The sequence below is a fragment of the Poecilia mexicana genome, unplaced genomic scaffold (genome assembly GCF_051168715.1).
Source record: "Poecilia mexicana isolate PSO_F unplaced genomic scaffold, ASM5116871v1 scaffold_9, whole genome shotgun sequence".
Taxonomy (NCBI): Eukaryota; Metazoa; Chordata; class Actinopteri; order Cyprinodontiformes; family Poeciliidae; genus Poecilia; species Poecilia mexicana.
The window spans coordinates 15,944,045-15,969,396 of record NW_028263378.1 but is presented as its reverse complement, the minus strand read 5'-3'; the positions used below and the strand labels follow the sequence as shown (position 1 = coordinate 15,969,396).

General features: G+C 38.7%; 4 protein-coding genes across 6 annotated transcripts; 2 read left to right on the top strand and 2 right to left on the bottom strand.

The window, feature by feature from the left end:
* Positions 1–1,676: 1,676 nt before the first annotated feature.
* sftpbb (surfactant protein Bb) lies at positions 1,677–6,052 on the top strand. 2 transcript variants are annotated; one of them, XM_088008852.1, is made up of 11 exons: positions 1,677–1,837; positions 2,024–2,070; positions 2,155–2,223; positions 2,540–2,662; positions 2,747–2,866; positions 2,967–3,047; positions 3,138–3,321; positions 4,206–4,348; positions 4,483–4,563; positions 4,701–4,811; positions 5,622–6,052. In XM_088008852.1, the coding sequence occupies exons 1-11, from the start codon at positions 1,786–1,788 to the stop codon at positions 5,658–5,660; spliced, it is 1,050 nt and encodes a 349-aa protein (XP_087864978.1). In that variant the 5' UTR covers positions 1,677–1,785; the 3' UTR covers positions 5,661–6,052. The 2 variants fall into 2 exon arrangements, with proteins under 2 accessions (XP_087864978.1, XP_014862217.2); XM_015006731.2 differs by having other exon boundaries at positions 2,149–2,223.
* A 39-nt stretch (positions 6,053–6,091) lies between these two features.
* Positions 6,092–11,152, bottom strand: usp39 (ubiquitin specific peptidase 39). Its single transcript, XM_015006727.2, has 14 exons — positions 11,088–11,152; positions 10,536–10,616; positions 10,152–10,230; positions 9,966–10,060; positions 9,758–9,894; positions 9,266–9,418; positions 8,962–9,187; positions 8,791–8,865; positions 8,525–8,592; positions 8,259–8,447; positions 7,989–8,131; positions 7,711–7,846; positions 7,013–7,099; positions 6,092–6,352 (listed from the first exon to the last, which is right to left on the bottom strand). The coding sequence occupies exons 1-14, from the start codon at positions 11,104–11,106 to the stop codon at positions 6,302–6,304; spliced, it is 1,539 nt and encodes a 512-aa protein (XP_014862213.1). The 5' UTR covers positions 11,107–11,152; the 3' UTR covers positions 6,092–6,301.
* On the top strand, positions 9,852–13,950 carry cunh2orf68 (chromosome unknown C2orf68 homolog). Of its 2 annotated transcripts, none has more exons than XM_015006734.2 (4): positions 9,852–9,940; positions 12,469–12,584; positions 12,670–12,815; positions 12,901–13,950. In XM_015006734.2, the coding sequence occupies exons 1-4, from the start codon at positions 9,924–9,926 to the stop codon at positions 13,021–13,023; spliced, it is 402 nt and encodes a 133-aa protein (XP_014862220.2). In that variant the 5' UTR covers positions 9,852–9,923; the 3' UTR covers positions 13,024–13,950. The 2 variants fall into 2 exon arrangements, with proteins under 2 accessions (XP_014862220.2, XP_014862219.2); XM_015006733.2 differs by lacking the exon at positions 9,852–9,940 and adding an exon at positions 10,608–11,151.
* A 5,066-nt stretch (positions 13,951–19,016) lies between these two features.
* mat2ab (methionine adenosyltransferase 2Ab) lies at positions 19,017–24,039 on the bottom strand. The gene is made up of 9 exons (XM_015006729.2): positions 23,802–24,039; positions 23,171–23,248; positions 22,885–23,007; positions 22,688–22,800; positions 22,462–22,605; positions 22,090–22,308; positions 21,826–22,008; positions 21,561–21,694; positions 19,017–20,800 (listed from the first exon to the last, which is right to left on the bottom strand). The coding sequence occupies exons 1-9, from the start codon at positions 23,893–23,895 to the stop codon at positions 20,698–20,700; spliced, it is 1,191 nt and encodes a 396-aa protein (XP_014862215.1). The 5' UTR covers positions 23,896–24,039; the 3' UTR covers positions 19,017–20,697.
* Between the last annotated feature and the right edge of the window lie 1,313 nt (positions 24,040–25,352).

Genomic DNA, 25,352 nt, shown 5'->3' with positions numbered 1-25,352 from the left:
CGATTGAGATGAGGATTTGTGAGGGGATTTACTCACTTAATCCCAGTTCACAGTTATGTGCTGCTTGGTGTTGGTTTTTACGCTGCGGTTGTAAAGTGACAGTACACACCTTTTAAGAGGTTCCCAGTCAGGATGAAAAAAAAACAGTTTTAAGAAAATGGTGTTATTTTTAGGATTAAATTACTCTCTGGCAATGTGCCTTCATTCTTCTGGGAGTGAAAACTTCATTTTAACAGGAAACTGATTTCCAGTAATCAGGAGACAATAAGATATTGTCATATTAACATAGCAGTTCAGTAACATATTACTGATCAAAATTCTTTGTGCAATGTTTTTGTCCTTCCTGTATTTGAGTTTTTGGACATGCAACAATGAGCTGGAATGTTTTAACCGAAAATAGAACGGACACACCTCCTCACTGCAGCATCATTGACAAGAAGCACTAATTAGACATGACCTGCACATTATAATTGCAAAACAATTATGAATTACCGAGAATATGGAAGACAAAGTAAGCTTCAGACCGGCAAAGGAAAACTTCTTGTCTGATGAGCTATTTTTAGGTTGCAAGGTAAACCCAACCCTTTTTTTCACCCCAAATATTTCAAAAGGTTCATGAGACCATATTTAGCTATTCCCAAAGTTTCAGTGCTGATAGAAGAGAACACAGCCCACAGCATCACTAATCCCTCACCAAACCTAACACTGAGGAGTTGCTTTTAATCAACCTTTTCTTCACACCAAACTCCATGTTTGTTGTCGAAAAAAAACTCAACAGTGGATTGGATTAAAGCACAAAATTCCAGTTAATGTCCCGGTTAAATTTTAGAAAACTCCACTTGCTATGTTTGTGAAGCAGAAAATCCTAACACAACTTTAAAAAGTTTAAAAGTATAAATAAATAAACAATCCTTCATTTAATTGGAGGGCATTTCTAAGGGTGCCATGAATTGTGCAACAAGAAATTGTGTGGAACATTTTTCTTTGTATGGGATTTTCTTCCTCCTCACTGGGATAATATGTTTTTCAGTTCAAATCATATTTCAGTAATAAAATATCTACATATTTTTACCAGAGGTGTCAGTAAATAGGTCCTCAGTAGTATAAAAGGTGCTTCAAAATGATATTGCTTGTTATTATTTGCAGTATTTGCATTAGAATTCAATGACTGTGTTCCGAGTAAACAACAGCTTGATCATCCCAGAACATTGTATTTTAGAGATTGGGAATGGTGTCTTCAGGTCACGTAGGTTCATTTACAGCTGAATGTGGATTTCTTAAATTAACATTAAGTTAATTTAACCAACCAACCTTTTGTTGGGTGCAGATAACCCAACAAAACGTTTTCCTTACTCTGCTGCCATCTAGCGGTGATTTTTGAGGGCTGTCTGTAAAATGAAGACATTGTTTATATATATATGTATATATATATCGTTACAAACGATATATATATCGTTTGTATATATATATATATATATATATATATATATATATATATATATATATATATATATATATATATATATATATATATATAAATCATATGAAACAATTTTTTATTATTATTATTTTTTTTATTATTATTATTATGTTCCCCAGTTTATCACAACGTTCGTGTTCCTTGTCCTCTCTATGCTATTGTTCACTAGAGCGCCTGCGCATTACGGACCGCGCTCTGATAGGGTGAGGCTGTCGTGCTGAATTTCCGGTCGATCAGTAACACAGCTGCTGTTTCTCTAAAGAAAACATCAGCTTGTCTGTCAATCTCCGTCTGTCCTTCCAAGCATGTCTGCTTCGGGGTTCGTGCTGCTGGTGCTGGCTGCGTCTCTGTGTTCCGGTGAGGTTTTAATGTCTGCTCCGCGCTTGACACACAATCAGTCGCCATTTATTGTCTGTTTACTGATCGAGCTGAACAATACCTGCAAAAACCCAGCCATCTATACTGATGTTATATCGCTTAAAAAAAAATGTTTAATGTTTTTCTGCATCATCGATTTCACTCTGTGTTCTCCTCGCTCTACAGGAGACTCCAGATTTATTTTCGATTCTTCTACTGGACAAAAACCTCTGGTAGGAAGACCCGACCTTCATTGCGACATATTGCAAACTTTATTAATAAGCTGGTCTTAGTGGTCTGTTTTTCCCCGGACACAGGGTGTGTGTCCAGAATGCAGTCAGATCATCCAGCTGTCCGCCAACATGGTTTTCAGCAGAGACACCAAGGTAAGGAGCCAGCTGGTTTAAAAATGGTTAAAATAAGGCTCCATCGCTGTAGGTAAATATCAAAATACATTCATTTACACATGCAAACATCAATGTGATGAAAAATTCATTGAAATTAAAATCAGAGATAATGATGGCTCAATACAGATGCTACACCTTTTTGCCTCCCAATTTTGTGCTGCGTAAAATACAAAATCCTGATTAAAACAAAAATGCAATAATGCTGGATGATGTGAAGTGACAAAACATATGCAGTCATATTTTTTGGAGGCACTACGATTTCACTTCTGCATAACTATCTATCACACTTTCGCAGGTGACTGTATTTAAAGCCTTGCATGGTTTGTGCCGCCATCTCCCTGAAGAACAGGCGTCAGAATGTGAGTCACAGGTGAAAATCTACCTGCCAAAGATCCTGCAGCAAACATCCAGTCAGTGGGTGAGTTTCACCTCTCCTTACTTGTGTTTTTGTGTGTACATTTCGTTTGTTTTATAATACCAAACACTGCCTCTGTGTTAACAGAAACCAGAGGAGATCTGTGAGGTTTTTGGACTTTGCGCCACCCGCAAGGACAGACAAGCGCAGCTTCATCATGTCCCCAGTAAAGACACGGCCGGCTCTGCGCTTGGCTCTGAAGTCCATGTCAGTGTGAGAAAGCAGAAGAAGAAGAGAAACTGGCAGAAGAAGTGAAACCATGGTTTTCCCTATAAATGGTTAACCGGTGCCTTCTTCCTCTTTCTAGGATGTATTCAACCCAGTTTGCACCTTGTGTTTGATGGTTATCAAGAAGCTGGAGACAATGTTGCCTAAAAATATGACTGAGGTGATACTTTCATTTTCCACTGGTATAATAATCTCCACCCGCCCACACTTAAAGCAGCAGGGTCATTATCTTCTCACTCTCAACCTGCAGGAAACTTTGAAGAAGCTCATGGAAGAGGTCTGTGATCTGATACCGTCCAGATATAAGGACCAATGCGACGATTTTGTGGACAAATACGGAGCGGAGATCGTTGAGTTCCTTTTGACGTCGGCTGCACCACACACCATCTGCTCTCTGTTGCACCTTTGCTTGTTTGAGCCGCAGCCGGCTGCAGGTCAGTTAGGCGTTTTCGTTTTTATCTCCTGTAGGTCATTTTGACTCCACATCTGACGCAACTTGGTTTCATGTTATCAAGTCAAGCTCTCTGGAATGGATTCGTTCAATTAAAATGAGGATCACTTGGAGACACTTTGGCTCTACCTTTGATATGTTGGAGCCAAATTTATATGAAGTCATTTCACAACGTCATTCACAAAGAACTCTCAAGCCCCTTTATAAGACAAACAGATTTAATTCATATACAACATAGAATCCTATTTATTCAAAATTCATTTAAAATAATTCAAATCTATCCAAAGCAATCCGATCACTGGGTCTGATTGAGTTACAATATAATCCTGATTATAACCAATCCTACAACTTCGACTGTTGACAGAAAAACATACAGTTCACAGTAGCTCCATCAACACCATCTCTTTCCCTGGCGATCGTTTACAGTTGGTGCTTTTTCAGAAGCTACACATTACCCCTAGGCCAGTAGGATCTAAAAACCACGAAAGAGAAAGAGATCAAAACCAACACATCATGCAAAATTTTATTTAAAATATTCGGTGTACTGACGAGATGAAGCTGGTGCGTTTTGTAAACGTGAGTATACTGTTTCATTAGGTGTGAAAGCTGCACTGCTTTTAGGAAGAAGAACATCATAAAGTCAAACACAGTGGAGGCAGTGTTATGTTGAGGGCCTCTCCTGTTTTAAGATCTGAATCACTAGAAAGCAGAATCGGAAAATCCCAAAGGAGAACATTTGGCAAGTGGGCCAAATTTCCCCCGACGCGATGTAAATTCTATAAAAACAGTGACCTTCTTGGTCCACTGATCACTGTTCTTTGGTTTTCTGAAAGCTTACTCTGGTCAGTGCTGTGGTGTTCTTCCCAGAAGTGGACCTGACCTCTGACTGCGACTCCTGCCAAACGCTGGCTGCTCTGAGCCGTCTGCACCTGGGGCTGAACGCCACCGAGCCTCAGACGTCTGCTTTCCTCCAGTCTGTGTGTGCTCTCCACCCCAAAGCCATCCCTAAGGTCTGAGTTCCAGCGACTGCTGACATCTGTCAAATAATACCAAAAACCTTAAGTAATCTTAGTGATTTTAGTCATCGTAGAGTTCTTATTAGTTGCTTTACTGCTTCGTTTTAACCTCTGAACTCTCTTTTCAGTGTGATGCTTTCACCAGAATCCACGGGCCTGAGCTGCAGAAGATTTTGGGAAACCAAATGGATGTTCCTCGTGTTTGCGAAGTAAGAATAAGATAACGGTCACAAATGGTATCTGTCATTTTCTCAAAAGGCAAGAAAGGGAGAAATTCATTCTGCAGTTAACACCTTTTTTTTTTCATCTATATAGTTTTGGGATTTTTTTTTTTTTCCCCCTGCAGAAAACTGGTCTGTGCATTTCATCAAAGAAGCTGGAGCCACTGGGAAATAATCCTTGTACTTGGGGACCAAACTACTGGTGCAAAAACATAAACACTGCTCAGGAGTGTGGGGTAAGTACAAATCAACCATTTAAATGATTACACTGTGTTTTTAGTGTTGACTTCTGATCTTAGTTTAAGTAAAACGAGTTTCAAAGCTTGCCCAGACTTTGCTCGTGTACCGGACTGAATAAAAAAGGTAATCTGTCCTAAACATTTACTGAATCAACCTTCCCGTTATAGATCATTTTGATACTTCAGTGTGTATATATATATATATATATATATATATATATATATATCTTCAGCTAGCTGCATATAAATAAGATTAAAGCAATAAGCACCTATCAGGGTGTGAGTAAAATCCTAAATTTCAAATGTTTTCATGTTACAACCACTATCTTCCATGTAGTTTATTTTGGATTTTATGACAGACCTGCACAAGGTAAAACATGATTAGGAAGTCAAAAGAAGTGTTTTACTTTCTCTTCAGACATCTAAACATTGTGGACCATGCTGTTTATGTGTTGCTGCGCAGCATTTTACATGTATAAAATGAGCAGAGCATGTGACTTTACATTTCAAATAGATACTAAAGGCAGTTAATTGCAGCTTAAAGCACTGAAAGCAAATGCATGCCACACTGCAGATTTTTGCAGAAAAAACTATTAAATGTTATTTTCCTTCTGTTTCACAATTACAACTACTCTGTGTTGGTCTGCCACGTAATATCCCAATAAATACACAAACATTTGCAGTCAGGTTTAAATTTTTGCTTGTCAGGCACATGAGCTAAAAGTAGGACTGGGCCATTTTTCCTATTAACTGAAGAAATGTCTAAATACTGATTTGTGGATTATTTTCTTTTCTTTAAATCTGCAGAACCAGGTCTTCTGTGAGAATTACATGTGGAAGAATTAGAACCTTGTGAGGTTCACATCTGGAGACCTTGACCTCCTTTGAAAAGGTGTAATGCACTGAAATTGTTAAATGTTCTGTAAATGTAATTCAACCACTTGTACTGATTTTGAACCTAGCCATTTCCCTTCCAGTCAAACAAACTGAGAAATATTTATACTTGCACTGTGTGAATTATCGTTTTCTGCATGTTTTGCTGTGTATGAGGTTATCTCTGTCATTATGAATGTAAAGACAAAATGGCAACATCTTTTCTGATTGTCGGCAAGAAACATTCATGTTTTCTCGTATAATTCAGATGGAGGGCTCCTTGTTATCTCATTTCTTTGCTCTTCTGACGACTTTTCGAAATGCAAATGATGCCATACAAATAAAAGTCTAAAAATGGGAGTAAATGTTGTGTTATTACACTTTAATTTACACAAAGACGCACATCCTAGAACTGGTTTATTAAGAAACATCCACATAGTAAAAACATAAAACAGTACAAAAGAACATAGAGGTTTTAACATATCTTTGCGCCGTGCCTTTGAATGTCCTCGGGTTCTTCTGCCACTTTATTCATTTTGTTTTCTCTTCCAGTCGCTTAAATATTTAGCTGATTCCCAGAATGATTACAAAACTAACAGCTGTGAGTGCCTCACTTACACCCCCCTGTGGTTGTTTGTGTCACTGCTCTCTTGTCTTTTCCAAATCTGTTAGAAATGAGGGGGAAAAATAAGTTATCAGCAAAGAAATTTGCAGTTTTACTTTGCACCTGCACTGTTTTTGTACATATATATATATATATATATTTTTTTTTTTTTTTTACAAAAAATGCCTAAGGAGGCTCAGCGGAAACCTTAGAGGACATATTAAAATACCTCACAGATAATTTACAATTTTTTATCAGTCTTGTCCTGCTAGCTAGTCAAGCTAAATCTTAAGCTAAACCATCTTTTATAAATGTTTTTGCGCAATGTCCCTGATTGAACTTAAAAAAGCAGATGACCAGGCAAGAAGATATAGTATTCTTGCCAAAAGCACTTGATAACTACTACTTTATTAAGCAGATGTTTACTATATTTTGTAATAAATTCTACATGGTTTATCCCAAATCAGAAAAATAAAACAAATTAAAGCCTTTTTTTTTGTAATTTACCATTTTTTTCCTCATATGTTCAGAGCCTCCACAGCTGTAATTCCAGTTGAGCAAAAGCCATTTCTCAATGTTTTAATACAATATTTGTACACAAAGATCCAGTTCATGCTTTTATTGTTATGAAATGTCTGATTCTTCTTTGAGTTTCTGGTAATTTTACTTTAAATTACAATTTTTCAAACACACAATTAAAGGATAAATGTGTCAGACTGACCTGGATGTAGGCCTCTGACAATGTGATCATCTGGGGGAGAATGTCAATCACCTGCAGGTCTTGCATCTCATACCACTTCCCCGTCCCCTGGTCACACACACACACACACACACAGTCATGAAAAATTATTTTGGTAAAGCAGTATTTTTGATCAGTCAGTTTGGTCCTTGAGTAAAATCCTAAACAGTGTAAAAGATAAAATGAAAAACGGGGTTTTAAATCACTTCAATGAAAATCCCATAGGACGTGTAATCTGTTGCATCTTAAACCAATCAAAACACTTGAGTCCAAACACTACACCTTTAGTGTATTCATTTTAAGAAGGGTGCAGTTACTGTGAATTTGGAAAAAATCCTCCACAAAACCCTTTTCCTGAACAAAAACATTTTTCCAATGCGACTCTTTAGCATATAGTTGCTAAAGAGAGAGAGAGAGGATGGGATTTTAAAAATCATATTTTGCTATTTTACTGTCCTCCTATGATCCTGCACAGCTGCAAAAACAAGAACTTCCAAGCCGAGGTTTATGATGATGAGAATTTACTCAAGCAGAGGGGGGAAAAGAAACATCCATCCATCAAGTCATTATCTGCCCCTCTACTAAAGAGCAGCATCTTTAGAAAGACGAGGAACAATATACAAAAACATTTTTCCCTCGATTTCAGCCAATAATGTTAAATGTAAATAGCAGCAACTTACATGATGCAGGACATGTATTCTGTAGGACCCTTCAGTTGGTTTTCCATCATGCACAATGTTTGCAACAAGGTCATAGGAAGTATTCTTCTCTGTAGCTTGAGCTTCCTCTGTGAGGTACTCAGAAAGGTCTACGTTGCTGTGGATGTCAGCATTGAAATGTCAGCATTAATAAGTTCAGTAATAAGTTAATATTTGCTCTAAAAAGAAAATATATGTTGGACTTATTGAAAAAAAAAAAAACAAGTACAGGTTTTGTCCCGTTTTTTTAATTAACGTACGTGATTGGGAAGTTGACAATTGTTGGGTTTTTTTCCACAAAGAAGTTGTTCTTGGTGAATCTTTTGATGCAAAAGATGAGGTAAGGTGGCAACTTGGTCAGCTGGAACCGTTTGAGGAAATTCTCTTTGTAGGTTTTGTACTCCTGAATGCAAAGTGGAAATGTTTACTTTCTTAGCTTTAGTGTTTAATGTAATTAGACATGCTTTGTAGCATTAATAGTAAGAAGTAAAGCTTTTCTTTGTTATAAATGAGGGCATTACATTCCATACCTTTTCAGTGTTGCCATTGAATTTGCCAAGGATGTTGAAGAGAGGAACCTGAGGGATAATCAGCTGCTCCTTTTCGTCTTTGTAGAGAGGAGCTGTCGGGAGGTCAAGGGTCAGGAACAGGAAGGTGGACTCAGACATCTGCTCCTGGTACTCCTCTGTGAGAAGCAGCGCCTCTTTTTCTTCAGGCAGCTGTGAAGTTTTGAAAAGATGATATTAGAAGATGATATTTAAATACTTAGATAGCTCCAATACTACTGAAAACATACCAAATCTGGGTGTGGAAGTTTCTTAGAGAAGATTCGCATGGAGCCTTGAAAAACTTTTGTGATGATTGCTGTGAGGACAGAATAGAGAAACAACCTATTTAACACTCAAAGTAAAACATTTTCTTAAAAAAAAAAAAACTATAGTAACTTCACCATTAATGCACTTTATTTATTTTTTATTAAAATGTACAGCACAATCTGTTTCCAACAGAAATTGTAAAACGTCGATATGGTGCCCAAAATTTTCTGAATCGTCTCCTACTCACATGACTTCTTCTTTGTGCCTCCAAGAGCTCCATGCAGGGCATTCAAGAACCATGTCATGAAGTCTACAGCATCACCTGCATGCAATAAAAAAAAAAAAAAAACATCAGCAAAACAACCTCATCCCCAATACCAAAAGGTTTTAGAAGCCAGGTTGAGTACAGATGAAATACCCTGCTTAGTAATTTGAAAGGTTTTCTTGCTGCACAGCACGACGGCCTGCAGCATCTCATGTGGGGACACGTGCGCCTTAAAGTTTCTCGGATTCCAAAGTTTGCGCATCAGCTCCCCAAACCTCTGGACCAGGAGGAACATGATGTCCCCCGGTGGTCTGCGGATATCCTTGTAGTTTTCCTCCTCCAGAAAGTAGTTTCGCAAAGGTGGAACATTTGAAAAAGCCTAGAGAGATAAATATAAACTTTTTATATCACTTGATATTATCCCAGCGTCAAAATCTAGAGAATCGCACATCAATACCTGTAGCACCGCGTTGGCGTAGTCGTTGGCTTTGATGTTGTTGAGCCCCACGATGCCTGGCAGGTAAGTCGTTCCATCGTAGGCTCTGTACAGCTTACCGTGCTTGTCCAGTGCCGCAATGTGCTGCTTGGTGAAAGTCGGCTTCAGTACATACTGATGGAGAGAAGGTGGAAAATTAGTTAAGTAAAATATTAAATGAGGAAAGACAACAAATTGAACAAACACTACAATGAATCTAAAGAGACCCCTAACAGGTCAATTTCTGGTAAGCAGAGTCAATAGTCCACAGGAACATGTCCTGTTCATAAGATGTTGGGAAACACTGCTAATCAACCTCTTTTGTTTTTGCCATGCCTCTAAATTTCTATCTGGTCATATGGTCAAAAACCAGGCTGGGAGACAATGGAGTCAGGGATATGATCCTTGCCAATTGTGATGGATGGAAGTGATGGTTCTCATAGAATCAAAATGATATGGTATAACTTCACTCACCGTAATGTCCTCTAGGGAAGAGTCAATGATCTCATAGTTATCTGGCAGACAGTAGAACTTGAGGGTATGCAGGTTGAGGAACACGTGATGGCTAAACTGTACACTGTGGGTATATGCATGAGACTTCTGACCTCTGCCTGCAAGAAAAACACAACAGTCAGTCCAGATGCTCTGTCCCTGCAGGTAAGGTCCAGTTCATATCGTTTACCTTGAAAGTATTTCCCACATACGAGGCAAGCATACACGTTGATGTGTGAAAGGGAGATAGAGCAGAGCTTCTCGAAGTCAAAATCCAGCACACTCCTAAAGGATAAACAGAGAGGAATCTGTTGGCCACGGATGGAGCTAACTAGCATGGAGGGCTAGCGGTTGTGCTCATTAAACTCAGTCTTGCCTGTTTATGGTGTCAAGATAAGGACAGTGGCGGCTTCTACGGTCTTCTCCTACACGTCCTCGACCTCTTTTGACAGCAACTGAAAAATAGATCCTACGTCATTTTTTTTTTTTTTTTTACAAAGTCACTGAACTTTCTATACATTTCGCTACAACTCAGCTAGCTAAACATGCTAGCTAACATAGTTTTTAAGTCTAACTGCATAACTATATATAAAAAAAGATATTTTTAAAATTTGCGTCTTTATATTAGACATTCTACAATGTCTCCAGCGTCCGACTGAACCAAACCTTACATATAATCCAACTAATATTTTATCTCTAGCTATCTGTTTAGCTGATGGCTAACAAACGTTGCGCCAACGTTAGAAGTAAACAAACTGACCCCCGTCTTCGTGATCATCGTCATCCTCCTCATTATCTCTCTCGCGCTTCAAAGAAATCATCTCATACGTTATTCTGCTGCCTTAATATCACATAAACACAAAGGATGAAGTTAATTGGGACACATGAATGGGTTTAATACAAGCACATCGAAACTCGCGGCGGCTGTGCGTCGTAGCTCTCAGGAAGAGCTAACAAAAACCTAACCCGGTGTTAAAATATTTTTTATGCTAAAGTTTAACTGTGTTGTTGTATCAGAACCAAAAATATGTAGTTATTTATACAACTACTATATTGTTTTGTATTTAATATTAAATGATATAGGTAATTTTACAGGGGGGTTTATTTTAGTATTAGTTTCCAGTCTGTGTGAACTCAGGGAATGGTATAATTGGACAACAATTTATGGGCAGCTAGCTTGCTTAGCTTTTGTCAGAGCTTTGATTGAAATTTCTTGTAATAATTACGTTACAAATTCTACATTTCATATAAAAACTATTTGACGAGATGGATATTTTAAGAGACGAAGGAGTGCATGAGTTGAAATACAAACCCGGTGGTCGATTGGACATGAACCACGGCTTCCTTCACCATATCCGCAGGAACCAAATTGCTAGGTAATTTCCTCAAACACTGTTAGCTAATGCTAATTGTTTACGATATGTACTTTCAGGGTAACGGTAGCCTGTCTTCTGACATTGAAGGTTAAAGATAATATGAAAGGACAGAAAAGTCCTTGGTCAGTGGTTGAAAACAAAAGGTTTAACATATAAAACAGAATACAATAAGGGAAGCCTGAGCAGGCCTTGCGGATTCAAGACAAATTGAATTCAAGACTACAGGCGTATAAATTACGTAAATTTGAACGGTTCGTGTGCTTAGAAAAATAAATTGGAAAACTTTAAGCAACATGTTTATTAATTTCAGCATTTTTAAAATGTGAAACTGATGTTTTAAAGAGTCATTACACACAGTGGTATATTCCACAAGTCCTTTTAACGTTGATAACTATTTAACACAGCTAATAAAACATAGAATTCAAATTTTACGAAAATTTGAATTTTATATAAGACCATAAACATATTTCTTATACAGAAATGCTATGCTATGTTCTAGACCTAGACAATCACGGGGAAGGGTCAGGCACCGAAAGAAGCTGGCTGCTCACAGAGCACTTTACTGAAAAATTTTAATAGAAAGTTCAGTGCAAGGAAAAAGTAAGGTAGGAAAAATTCCACAGAGATAAATGTGATTGTAGGAGGATTGCTGACAAAAAAAAAAAAACATTCAATAGTTTGGGGGGATTCACAGTGTTTGGATTGCAGTCGGTGCTACAAGAGCCAGCTTTCACAGACTTATCTGGGACGTGGGCTACAAATGTCACAGTTCTTTTGCCTATTCTTCCTGAACTAGAGACTATATCTGAAGCATCTTACCCTGACTAAGGAGATAAATGACTCAATTGTTGCTCAGTGGTGCAGAATTCTCTTTTAAAAAGAAAGTTTGGGAATTTTGTGTTTTGGACCCAATGTTTGGACGAACAGTGCAGAGGCACCTAATATGGGGATTAGTGATGTTTCCATAGTCATTGATGGAGACGTCAGTGACGTTTTCAACAGATGAAACATGTCATCTGCTGGTGTTGGTCCACTGTTGTTTTTTACAAGGTCTGAGCAGTCGTCTACCAATGGTTATTACAGTACACAGTTCTTCCTACTCCTGTGGAGGTTTGTAAGGATGCTGATTTAATTTCCCAGCAACACTGTTAAAAATAGCAATACATTACCAGTCCCACTAAAATTAAATAATTGTGTAAAGAAGTATGTACGCAAGGAAGACAAGTTTAATTTAAATTTTAACTGAATGAAACATTTACTTGTTTTAATTTTGAACAGTCATGCAGTTAACATTGTCCATGTCTTTGTTGTGTTAAGAGATGACTATGATAAAGAAGTAAAGCAAGCTAAAGAGCTTCAGCGGCGGAGGCACACAACAACCCCTAGAAGACCTCGTCGACCCGACATCCAGGTGTACCATCCGAGACAAAGGCGTAAGTAATCTGTGATATTTTTTTTCAGGGTTTGATGGTGACTGCACCCAGAGAAAGGCTAAAACGGTTTTTGATCATTTTCCAGGTGGCTCAGAACCAGAAACCGGTGCTGATCCCGAAGAGTGGAATGAGAGTGGGTCGAGCACAGAAACTGAAATCCACAGGACAGAACTCTTCTGGCTCGACTACCAGGAGGACTCTGGAGTCGTCACTTCTTTCTTGGTGCACAAGGTGAACACTTGTTTCTTTTGCCTGAAAGTATGTCACTTTACTTGTTGCTTTGGTTTAAATTTTCTCCTGTTCTCTCTTTGCTAAGGAGGATAAGCCTGAGAAGGTGGTGGAGCGTGTTTCAGAGAAGAACGTCTTGGACGCCGCAATGAGAGCAGCTTTGGCGGTTCGAATTCGAAAGGAAATTGATAAAAGACGAGACAACCGGTGATGGGGATCCACAAGCAGCCGATTTCAAAGACAAAGCTGCTACAGTCACAGTTTTGTGCTCCTGCTTTTGTGTGGTTTGAGCACAACGAGGATCCCGCTGTCATTTACAGTGACACTTGGCAGAGGTGACCTGAAGACAAGCCATGTGTTGGTTAAGAAGGAGAAGGAAAAGCACTTATGACTCCAGTAGGTTTACATGAATATCAAATGAACATGTTCTTGGTTTTATTTGTTTACAAGCATCTGCTATTTTTGTTTTGTACCAGTAAGAAAAAAAAGAAAGAAAAGATTCCTGTTGTGGAGCATCGGTGTATGAGCGACGTCTTGGTTCTGAAAATGAGAAGTTTGTCTTGTTTAGTGGCGGCCACAGCATTATGTTTAGGTGGCAACTCTGTTTTGTAGTTCCCAGTTGTGTTATTTATTATGAGTTGTGAAAATACCATTATTTTTGATACTATGACACATTTTGACAGTTGATTTTTTTTTTTAAATAAAAGATTACGTTTGCTTAAAAGCCATTTATAGTTTTCCAATAGAGTCAGGATAATGTTCCCTGTTATTGACTCGCCCACCCTTAGCTGTGACTCTGCATTCATTTTGTCGAGGTGACATTTTTGCAGGTTTCCTTCTGAGAAACATAAGCTTTGACTCAAGAAATCTTCTGAGTTAAACGACTTACATGAAATCCTCAGCAGGTGGCAGCAACTGTCAGTTTTACTACTATCCTGCTTCTATATTGTCTCAAATTATTTCTATAATTGCTGGTCAAATTTTTGATCTATAGGTCTTGGTTGAAGAATACATTTCCTTTCACTACTTTCACTAGAAATTGTTTATAAAATGTAGAGTAAAGGTGATGGCTTTTAGATTGTTTCAATCTAAAAATCCACTTTTACTCCGACACCCCTGAATAAATCTTTTAACAAATTTTGGAGACTCCTGATTAGTAACTCTTGTGTGTTATGATCTCAATATGAACCCAGATGTTCTATGAGGGAACATTAGCAAGCAAACAGAAACATGAGGGACAAAGATTTGTCATATTTTAAGATTTTTTTTTAATCCTGGTCCTCAGGAAGGATCTGCATCAACACCAGTCGTTCATACAGAGCAACAATGGAATACTTCAGTAAAGGCATGTGAGTGGCCCAGTCAAAGTCCCGACCTAAATTCAATTTAGAGCCTGTGATAATAAAAATTACTTTTCTTAAGTCATTCAATGTGACTGGATTTGAAATATTTTATAAAGAAAAAACGGGCAAACATTTCTGTCTATTCAGCTTATACATTTCAGCTGTAACGGCGGTGAAAGGTGGATTTACAATGTGTTAAATCTTATTGCACTCTACAGATCTTTACTGTCAAAAAAATAAAATTTTGGATATCAAACCATCCATTCATTGTTCTCTGCTAACCAATATGCACAAATTATGAAACATGCTACTGACACAATTCAGAGTGATCATGTTCAGGTCAAAGTTCAAAAAGTTATTAATAGCTTTCCTTGCATTTTACTGTCCACATGGACATTTTAACCAGATCTATGTGTGAACTTTATTCCTAGATGAACAGAGGCAGTGGGGTGATAATGTTTTCACTCCGTTTGTGACCTTTTGCACAGAGTGATTAATGTTTGTTTCCGGTTTTGATCTGTGCCAGATCCAACAAGCTGAAACCAGACAGGTACGTAACATAAGACGTACCAGGCTTATATGACTCCAATCAGTTACGTAGTTTCTCTATAAACATGTGTTGTTAAGCAGAACAGTAAGTCACCTGCAGAAAATGGGTAGCCAGCATAACTCTTTTTAAATTAGAAGAGCAAATATGAAGAGGGGACCGAATCTAATAAAGTGGTCAGTCTCACCATTGAACATCCTCCTTCTGTGTTGCTATGCCTTTTTCTATCACCATAACTGCCAGCTCTGACTGTCTTATTGTCCGATGTGTAAATGTTTGGTGACCATAATGACAGTAAGTAAAGCATAACACCACTGAAGACACTTTTTGTTCCCTTTTACTAATTCTCCACTTAGGCAATGTGATATAACAGCATGATGCACAGATCTATGTTCTTTTATTTGTTTGTTGAAACACAAAACTAATAAAACTGTGTTTACAGCAAATGGAAAACACAGTTTAAATAAGTGAACGTACCATCAGCGAACACTGGGAAAACACAAAGCTGATTTTACTTTCTGGCAGCATTGATTCAGACTGTGGAGGATGATTAACTCATTGTTTCGTTAATGCCTGAAAATATGCTAACTTCATCCTGTTGCCATGTGGTCTGTCAGGATATGTTATGTAAAGTCTTCCCATGGCTAGAGAAGTGGGGTCTGCGAAGCCATTGGTGCATCAGCCACACTCCCCCGTTGGAGCGTTGACGCCCTTCTCCGGTTCACTTTTCATTCCTCCTTCTGCACGTGACTGAACTTAGACCAGAGTAGGCTCAGGCACATGTTCTCTGCTCTCACCTAATCATTCGTGATTTTGCAGCTTCTCAGTTGGTTGAAAATAGCCCAATCACACATCACCAGTTCTCAATGACTGCCAGTTTAACATCATGCAAGAAAGGCGATTCACAGCCGACATCAAAGCACTTGTCTTGTTGCGCAAAATGGAGTTTGGTGAAACAATGTGTCAAAGTGTGTTCGTTAAAACGTGAAACATACCCCTCTAGCAAATCGCTGTACATTTTTGCTCTATTCCTGTTGTAACCTTTTTGTTGGTTAATTTGTTGCGTTATCTCAATAAACTGAATTTGATGATACAAGTGAAACTTATTTGTAGATTTGTTACACTTTTAGTGCTTGCTTTGGTAAAAATTTGATGATCAAGGCTTCCACTTAATGAAAACCAATTTTTTTTTTTTTTTTTTTTTCAAATAATTGGGAAATTACATAAAAGAGAGGATTTTTTTTGGTAGAGAACTGCACTCAATAAATGGTTATGGCTCCTTTTGCTTTAATTATTGTATCAATATGTCACAGTATGAAGGTAATCAGCTGCAGCGTTTAAGAAGTCTTGGTTTATTCACAGCAACATATTTGGGTCATCCTCTACTTGACCTCTACTTCACAATCTTCAAAGCTCTGATTACACGTCTCTTGTGCGCTTTTTTTTCAGCCACACTTTTTCCTTCCACTCAACCTTCACTTAGAATTCGAAATAGTAAAGTCCTTGAAAGGATGGTTGCAAACTCAAGAGCAAATAAAGTGTTTCAAGAGTGTAAACAGTCATTTGAGTCAGATCAAATCTGCTATCCTTAGCACCTAACAGATGTGTATGTATGATGTACACGAAGAAATAATAGGGTCAACAGATGACCACATCTCAATTTTAAAACTGCTGCTTCAACAAACTAGCCAAAACTTGAAGTCATGTGATTTTTTCCCCCCTCTGTGCCAAACATTAGAGGAGTAAACTACATGTTTGCTTTTAGTTTCCTGCCCCCAAAAAATACAATAGAGTAGCGGCAAGCTCCGGCGGTATTGCATCAGCTGTCACCTAATCTGTGTAATAAATCCCACTGACCTCAGCTTAACAGGCAACCTTCTGCCCTTCCACATTCAATCTGCTGCATTGCGTGTGGGGAATAGCACACATATCAGGAGATGTTATCTCTCGAGTCCGCAGTAGTTTTTAACCTCAGTGTCATTTTATCTGGCTTTCACAACGGGTTGTTTGGTCTTGGCATGTGAGGATACTGCAAGCGGTGCCCACTTTGATGTGGGAAAACTCTCAGTGTTTTCTCTGAGGCTACACAGAGCAGATCATAGTATGTCCCCTCCTCCTTAATAAATAATATTACTCAAAAGTCAATTTATTTCAAGAACTTTATCACTAATGGAGACACATAATGTAGATTAATTACACACAGATAGATGTCCGAAAGCCTTTATCTGTGTACTAAAGATCAACCAGAGTGAGAGCAAAAGAGCCGGATCTTTATCAGTGTTAAGGTTTTACCACAAAGCTCTTGATAAACTATCACACCCAGAGTGTTTCAGCTGGGAGCGTGTTGTAGTGGTGAGGAATGTTGTCCATTCATGGTTCAGTAAGGGCGACACGCCAGCCAAGCCATCAGTATCAGTTAAATATAGCCATCAGACTGAGCCGGTGGGAATGAAAATGCACCCCTGCTGTAACCGTCCTTCATGGTGCAACTGGAGCGCTTCTACCAACCGTACATGTGGCAACATGCGGCGTACTTTGCTGGAGTTTTTGTATCTGTTAAAGTTTTGTCATGTTAAAAACCACAAACTTTAACATCTGGATTTTGTTTGCAATACAAAGTACTAAATGTTATTTGAAAATATTTTACAATTGCACACCTCCTTTTTACTCTAAGCACACGCAAAAATGTCTCTGCATGTCTAAAGCTTGTATAGACAAAATACTTGCAGTTGTAACAATTCTTTATGTACTCTAAGTGATTTTTTTTGTTGATCTATCACATAAAATCCCCCAAAAAATACATAAAAGTTGTGTTTCAACCACGAACTTTTATGTTGTAACTCTTGACAACGTCCAAGAGTTACATAATCATTTCCTCTACAAGTCAGTGACAAGAACTGACTTGAAGAAGTTCTGCAAGTGATTAAAATGTCAATTCAAAACAAGTATTTTCTCTACTGGTTGTCTGGAGAAACTTCATTTTAAGATATTTTCCCAAAGCTCACTTTTCCCCTGATGTGTTTGCCACAGCGGTTACCTTTGTTCGTGCCCTGGGCGATCAGTGGTTAGTGGGACCAGCTCAAACTTGTTTCAGAGCACATTTCTATTCTACTTCACACAGCTGTCAATAACAGGCTCTTGTACTCACTTCATTTAAACATGTCATGCCAGATTTTCATGCCAGTTGTCTTGATAACTTCTGTTACATAATATTGAATTCCTGAAAAAGTCAGAACAAAAGTATAACTCCAGTGAAGCGATCCACCAGAAATGACAAAAATTGACTAAATGGAAAACACAGGAAGATTTTTTTTATTTTAAATACTGCACTGTTGTGTTAATATTATGTAGCTCCAGTTTGCACTGAATACCATTGATGTCACCAAACATTATCTTGCTGCTTGAATTTCCCCACTGGGACAGTAAATGATATGTCTGCTCTTTTATTTCATATATTTGGAAAACCAGCTACTGACCACTACTAGCTTATCTTCTTATGCGAGTTTGGGTCTTGGCTCGTGTTTAAATTCTAGGAAATATGGACAGTTTGTAAAGGAGCCAAAGTTTAGACTCGAGTTTTTCTTAGTGGTGGACTGAATTATAGATCGGACACTTGTGCCAAACATTTTCTAAGAACAGTTGAGTTTTTGAGAAGATAACTTTCAATGGTATTCAGGTTGTATTGACCTCAAATATATTGATCTGCACTGATGTGATCTTATGATCACTGGAAAAATCTTTACCCATCATCAATGAGCATGTCAGATGTTCTTCAAATCTGATGTAGGCAAGTTTTGACAACCATATCATGCAGATAAATAGTGTATTGATCCTCTTCTTGTCTACAAAAGCACAGGTGAAAGCATTATTGTTTTATTCACAGTCAACTTCCTTTACAGTTGCTTCCATGGAAAATGTTTTGAATAAGATTTTATTCAGTTCATAACAGTTTTTTTGTATTCAAATGTAACTAACTTTTAAGTAGCTGTGAAAATAACTGAATGTGGTAAAGGTTTATACACATTTGGAAATGCAGCATCTAAAACATCCTTCTAGTCCTTACTTCATGTGGGAAATAAGCTATATTGTAATAAGGACCATGCACATAATGCAGTCATTTATTGCTGAAACCATTTTTTGTTTCCTTTATACTTTTGTACTTGATTCAACTGTTCATTTTATTGTAATAAACACTTGCTTGCAACAAGCTTAAACCCAGTTCTTATGCATTTCAATACTGAAATCAGAATTTGATCAGAAATGTTTACAAAAAATGTCCACACTTCTCTTAAAACACAAAATAGCAGACAAGAGTTTTTAAGATGGATAGCTTTTTTTATTACAGAGCATCAGGGAACTATCCAATTTGGACATGGAGCACATTACAGAACGAGCTACTTGTTTCTCTGGAAGTTGGATGCATGTTGGTGAGAAGGAAAAAGCAAATTAGAGTGGGTGGAGGAAAAAGAAAAAAGAAAGGCACTCTTACACTTACTGTATCCATTGGGATGACCACCAAGTGGCAAAAGGGAACAAAACCAAAACCTTTAGTCTATCCAGATCATGTGATGGCCATGTAAACACGGCTGGTTTCTCTGTACCACACCAGCCAAATGAGGCCACCACATTAATGAGGATAGGTAAGAGCCAAAGAATCACACCTGGTAGTTTAACGGGATTTCAAAACTAACCCACCTAAAAAATAAGTTCTGCAATCCAGAAATAAAAATAAGCTGTAAAAGTCATTACAGTTGCCAGTGACGCGTCGAGGCAGACCAAAGCTTTTCTGTACAACACTCTGGGACCTCAAGCCAAACACTGAAAGTCAAAATAATTCACAATTCAGTAATTCCAAGTCTTTTTAAAGCTGCCTTCTAAAACATCAGCTTCTCTGTATCCACGCTGAGTTTCAGAGAACAAATAAATAGTGTTGAGGTTTGTATTTCCTGGTCAATAAGACACTGCAGCAAAAACCACGCCCCGTTGAGCTAAAGATGTGAAACAGGCTTCTCTGTAGCTACACCTGCCATCAATAAACTCAAGGAGTACAAGAATATTTAGCCACTTTGAAACCATGAAAAAAAACAAGGGATCCATAAAAAAAACTGATAAAATTGAATTTCAATGCATAAACAAGTTACTTTTCCCCAATACTTATCAAGTATATCCGATACCCTCTGCAGACCAAAGCAGTGACATAGCAGCTTCTGACTTTTCTGTATTACGTCAGAAAACAGCAAAGGTCTGTGGGGGAATTTGAGGCCTTATGCTCTGTTGAGCCTGTATGATTAGGAGTTGGCTTTCCCCATAGCCTGCAATGCATAGCATTTTTAGTGACAACAGTAACAACCCTTTCATTTTAATTGTGCTATTCCAGGATCCTCCACAAAGATGAGTGAATATGGCTAAAAAAACACACCAGATCAGGAATAAGTGTCAAAAACTGAGAGGAGGAATGTTAAAGAAGCTGAACTGAAAGGGGATCATGTTAGGTGAAGGCTCTCCATCAGTTAAATTAGGCATCCAAGCAAGTTTAGATGTCATGCAGGCTCCTTACATTCAGTAGCACCAGAAACTTAAGGGTAGCGCATATTGCCAGATATGCTACCGCAGTGACATCACACCAAAGACTCACAGTACTGATGAGACTGGAATGCCAAAGGAGAACGAATGAATGCAGCTACTCAGCAACTATCACAACGAGAAAGCGAAGGAACATCAAGACAGGAGAACATGAAGAACTACGACGCATGAGTTCATGGAACCCATCCTACCCTTTAAAACACCAAGTTTCTGAGGTCTCCTAGAACCCTGCACAACTGCGCAGCCATCAGAAAACAGTAACAAGACAATCAAGTGAGGCAGGGAGTCATGTGTCATTTGTGTGAGAGTGAGGGGAGGAGAGAGGAAAGAAAGAAGTGCATTTCACCCCTGGAACCTTGGAGGCTTCTCTGTAGTATACACCAACAAGCCTGGGGGGAAAAGCTTAACAGGTTTAGTATTTGAGCTTTTTGGGCACCTCCCATGGGAAGGAGTCTCGGCCAAAGTGGCCATAGGCTGCAGTCTTCTGATAAATGGGTTTCTTCAGATCCAGCTCCCTGGAATACATAATCAAAATATTTAGCACCAATCGCATACTCAAACTGAAACACACTGATTCTCACACAAGAAGGTAAAGATGCCAGTGTCGAGCCTTATGACCCACGATGAAGAAACTGGCCGATACTTAGATGAAAAAATGGATCTTCAAACACTTACCCCTCAGATAGAAGCTCCAGCTTGCAGATAAAAACCACACTTGTCCATTTTACAAAAACAAAGATTTCTATCTATATGTGCAATATCAAAGATTATACAGAAAAACGGTGAAATTTAGTCATAACACTGTCCCTTGATTACAAGACAGACAAAATATTCGCTTGAAAATACTACTACTCAAATTAAATACTTGTGATGAAACAAAACATGTACCACATATCAAGCCAGCATATTGTTAGAGACGACAACTGATAAGCTGATGCAGCATGAAAACTGTGGACTGTATCGGAGCAGACAGCCTGACTAGCAAGCTTATGTTTGTTCATTACAACTTTTTTAATTCTATAAAGTGCAAAGAAAGTAATCTTCTGTGGGACTGAATACTCAAAGAATCAAATATTTCACCATCTCAACTGCTGTAGACATGCTTGTCAATTTTATAATAAAAAAAAAAACATGGCAATTAGATTATGCTAATTATTCTCAGTGTGTAAAAATTACCCCTAAACTGTCTTAAATCAAAATGTTAATACTGGCCCATTCCTATACTATACTTTGTTTCCCCTAGCAGGCCCAGGAAGCCTCAGAGGTTGACATTACCTGACAATGACTCCGGGACGAAGGTCAAAGTTCTTCCTCACAATATCAAGCAGTTCTCTCTCACTCTTCTGGGAGGTCCCGTAGTGGAAGATAGAAATGGAGAGTGGATGGGCAACTCCAATGGCATAGGATACCTAATATAGTACACATATGTTATAACAAGCATATATATATATTAAAAAAAACACGCAAAACACCAGGCGGAAACCTCTGGGAACCCCTCACTCTGAAGAGAGAAGCAGCAAACTTTGGCAACACATCTTACCTGCACCAGCACTCTTCGGCACAGTTCAGCCTTTACCAGGGACTTGGCCACCCAGCGTGCAGCGTAGGCAGCAGAGCGGTCCACCTTTGTGTAGTCCTTCCCGGAGAACGCGCCACCACCATGGGCTCCCCAGCCGCCATAGGTGTCTACAATGATTTTGCGTCCAGTCAGGCCGGCATCCCCCTGTAGAGAAGAGAAGTTGTGTCCCAGTTAGTAACTTCCAGAATGCCTAGTTAAATTCAAGTCACATGATGGGATGTGTACCTGAGGCCCTCCAATGACGAATCGCCCACTGGGCTGCAGATGGTAAATGGTGTCATCATCCAGGTAGACAGAAGGAACAACGGCCTTAATGACCTTCTCCTTCAGTGCATCTCTCATCTCCTCCAGGCAGATTTCCTCATCATGCTGGACAGAGATAACAATGGTGTGCACTCGCACAGGGAGCATGGCGCCACGGTCTTGACGGTACTGCACAGTAACCTGCAAGAAGGCAAATGAATTAAATAGGGCTTCCAAAATCAATTTCCACGACAAGCATCAGCCAGAAGATGGAACAACTTTTAACACCCGTTACCAAATATTTCACATTTTTAGATGAGCATACTCAAAAGGCTCATGATATGAGAACTCTACCTGCGTCTTTGAGTCTGGCCGGAGCCATGGGAGTGTGCCGTTGCGTCGCAGTTCAGCCATTTTAGCATTCAGCTTGTGGGCAAGGATAATTGTAAGTGGCATGCACTCATCAGTCTCATCGGTTGCATATCCGAACATCAAACCCTACACAAACAAAACAACCGTAAGTGAGCTTTAAGCATTTAATACTTCAGAAAAAACTCTAAATCTTGCACCGACTACTTACCTGGTCCCCTGCCCCAACGTCCTCTTGACTCCGATCAATGTGAACACCTTGAGCAATGTCAGGAGACTGCTGCTCCAGAGCTACAAGAACATTGCAGGTCTTGTAGTCAAAGCCTGTATAGAGAACAGTTGCAGATGAAGCCCCTACACTTATAAACGGAAAGCTTTAAGGAGAAAAAAACAAAATAAATGCTGCACCTTTGGATGAGTCATCATATCCAATTTGACGGATGGTTTCACGTACAACTTTCTGATAATCCACTACAGCATGCGATGTCACCTCCCCCGCCAACAGAATCATCCCGGTCTTGGCAACAGTTTCTGCATTAGAAAGACAGATGCAAAAGAGTAAGAAATACACCTTTGAGTCTTTAAAGCCATTATTATTGCAGCGATTTGCTCCATTTAGCACAAAGGAGCTTTAGTCTTAAGCAAATCTTAGATACATCAGTCATGAAAATGAGAGAAATAAAGCATGTCTTACCACATGCAATTTTGGCATCTGGATCCTGCTTGAGATGGGCATCCAGGATTGCATCACTGATCTGATCACAGATTTTATCTGGGAAAAAAAGGTCACAAAAAGATATACATCTGCATCAGATGACTGAAGAGAGAGAAATTGCAATAATGCTGTCTGGTCACGGTTGAGGCAAGGGGAGAGAAGGGACACGGTGTATCGTTACAGTCGCCATTTCAGCAGCTGTACATGTGGTGGAGGAGACAGCGCGGGCAACTAGACCGAGACCGGAAACAACCCTTGATATAAACCTACTTATGGCACAAAGCTAAACACTGCTTACTGAAATCAAATTATACGTCCAGAACCTTTGTGTGTCCAGTCATGTCCACAATGTGGGAAAAATCTCTACAGGACTCAGCATTTTATGAGCTAGCTAGCATTAGCTTGTAGCAGCGCGTGCTCTGAGCACTGGCCCGCGACAGCCGCGAGGCTGGAAAGAATTGCCTTAAATATTTACAGCTTTTTATGCAAGACAGACACTCAAAATTACAAGTACCGAGTAAAAACAGAGGCAGAAAAGACACAACCTTAAAACAATGCTGTAAAACTGCCTGGTATGTGAAGCAGAAAAGGCCGGCGTGTCGAGCCTTACCGGGGTGTCCTTCTCCCACCGACTCTGAGGTGAACAAGAAGCAGTCCTCCTCGATCAGGGAGTTGTGGAAACCATTAATTTCTCCGTTCATCATGGCTGCGGCTGCTTTTACAAAGTAATATGAATATTACGCTGACTAGGTATCACGTTTCAATAAACTTGACTCTTTTTTTCTCTGTTATTTCAGAGCACGGGATTACTGCGCCTCTGTGTTTGATCCTTAAACCTGAGCCTCATGGCGCAGAGCTCCATTATTTATACTGTGAAGTCTGACGTCCTGACGTCAGAGGAGGCGGTCCGTGTTGCTGAACCTATCAGGAGGCAGCACCCAGCTACGAGCAGGCATGCGGTGCTTGGTCCGAAACAAGAGTCAAGTTTGCTCCCAGTGTACGCACGTTGGTATGCGAACATTTATATCAATATAGTGGATTTTTGAAATGTGAAATCATACAGAATAAGCGGAGGTCCGTTTAAATGTCATTTTATCTCAGTTTGTCTGAAATTCTGCTCATAAATAAAATATTTAACAGTGTGATGCTTTTATCAGCAAAATTCCACGTGACTTTGCATGTATAAATACTTTCTGTGCTTCTCCACACACGCACACGCGCACACACACACACAATGTTTAAATTTTACTTTTATAAAGCTTCAAAATGAATCTCAATTGGTTCGGTGCTTGGTCAAGTGTTACCCAACAATACCTAGACAAAATGAATCATGATTGTGATTTGGTCTTTTTCAAATGGTATATTGCCCCCTGTTGTCTATTATAAGCAATGAAAATGAATTCATCTGTTAATTCTTCATATGTTGTGTAATGTATAACGTTGGGTATCGAGATATAATCTCTAACTGTTGTTTTCTCTCTCAGCGCTCTGTTATACTTTATAAACTGGGAGTCATCCTAATTACTGGTATGCCAATAAAAAAATAATAATAAGACTCTCCACTTTGAGCAACAATTTATATTGTAAAGAAAGCTCTTTAGTTGATGGCATAATACTTGGCAATCTGAACTTACCACAAAAACGTGTGTCCCAGAGTATTTTTAAGGACTTTGTCAAAACTCTAGTCTAATTGTTTGCAATGATGTTGTTCATGTATTTTATTGTTTAATTGGTCGCTATATGCAGTCTTGGTTTTCTTTGCAAAGCATATCTGAGTTCTAATGGGACAAGTACATATAGGAAATGAATGAATGAATTAACTAATTACTAAATGATTACATTAGTAAACAGCAGGGGGAGGAGTGGGTTGTAGAAGAAATCCTACAAAGAGCAATAGGAAACTAGAAATTTAAACAAATAAGTTAAATTTTAATAAGTTCCAGAAATGACTAAAACGCTGTAAAATGAACTCTAAAAACCAACTCATAAAAACTACACAACCTAAACCTGGACATGAGTAAAACTATGATGCTGAATTTGCAAACATCTGCAAGTTAATATAGCAGTATTTCTTCTAGTTTTTACCACTTTATCTTGACATCGGCTAGAATTGGGTGTACAAAAAAGAGAAGTAAACATTTAGAAATCTTGCTTTTTTAAA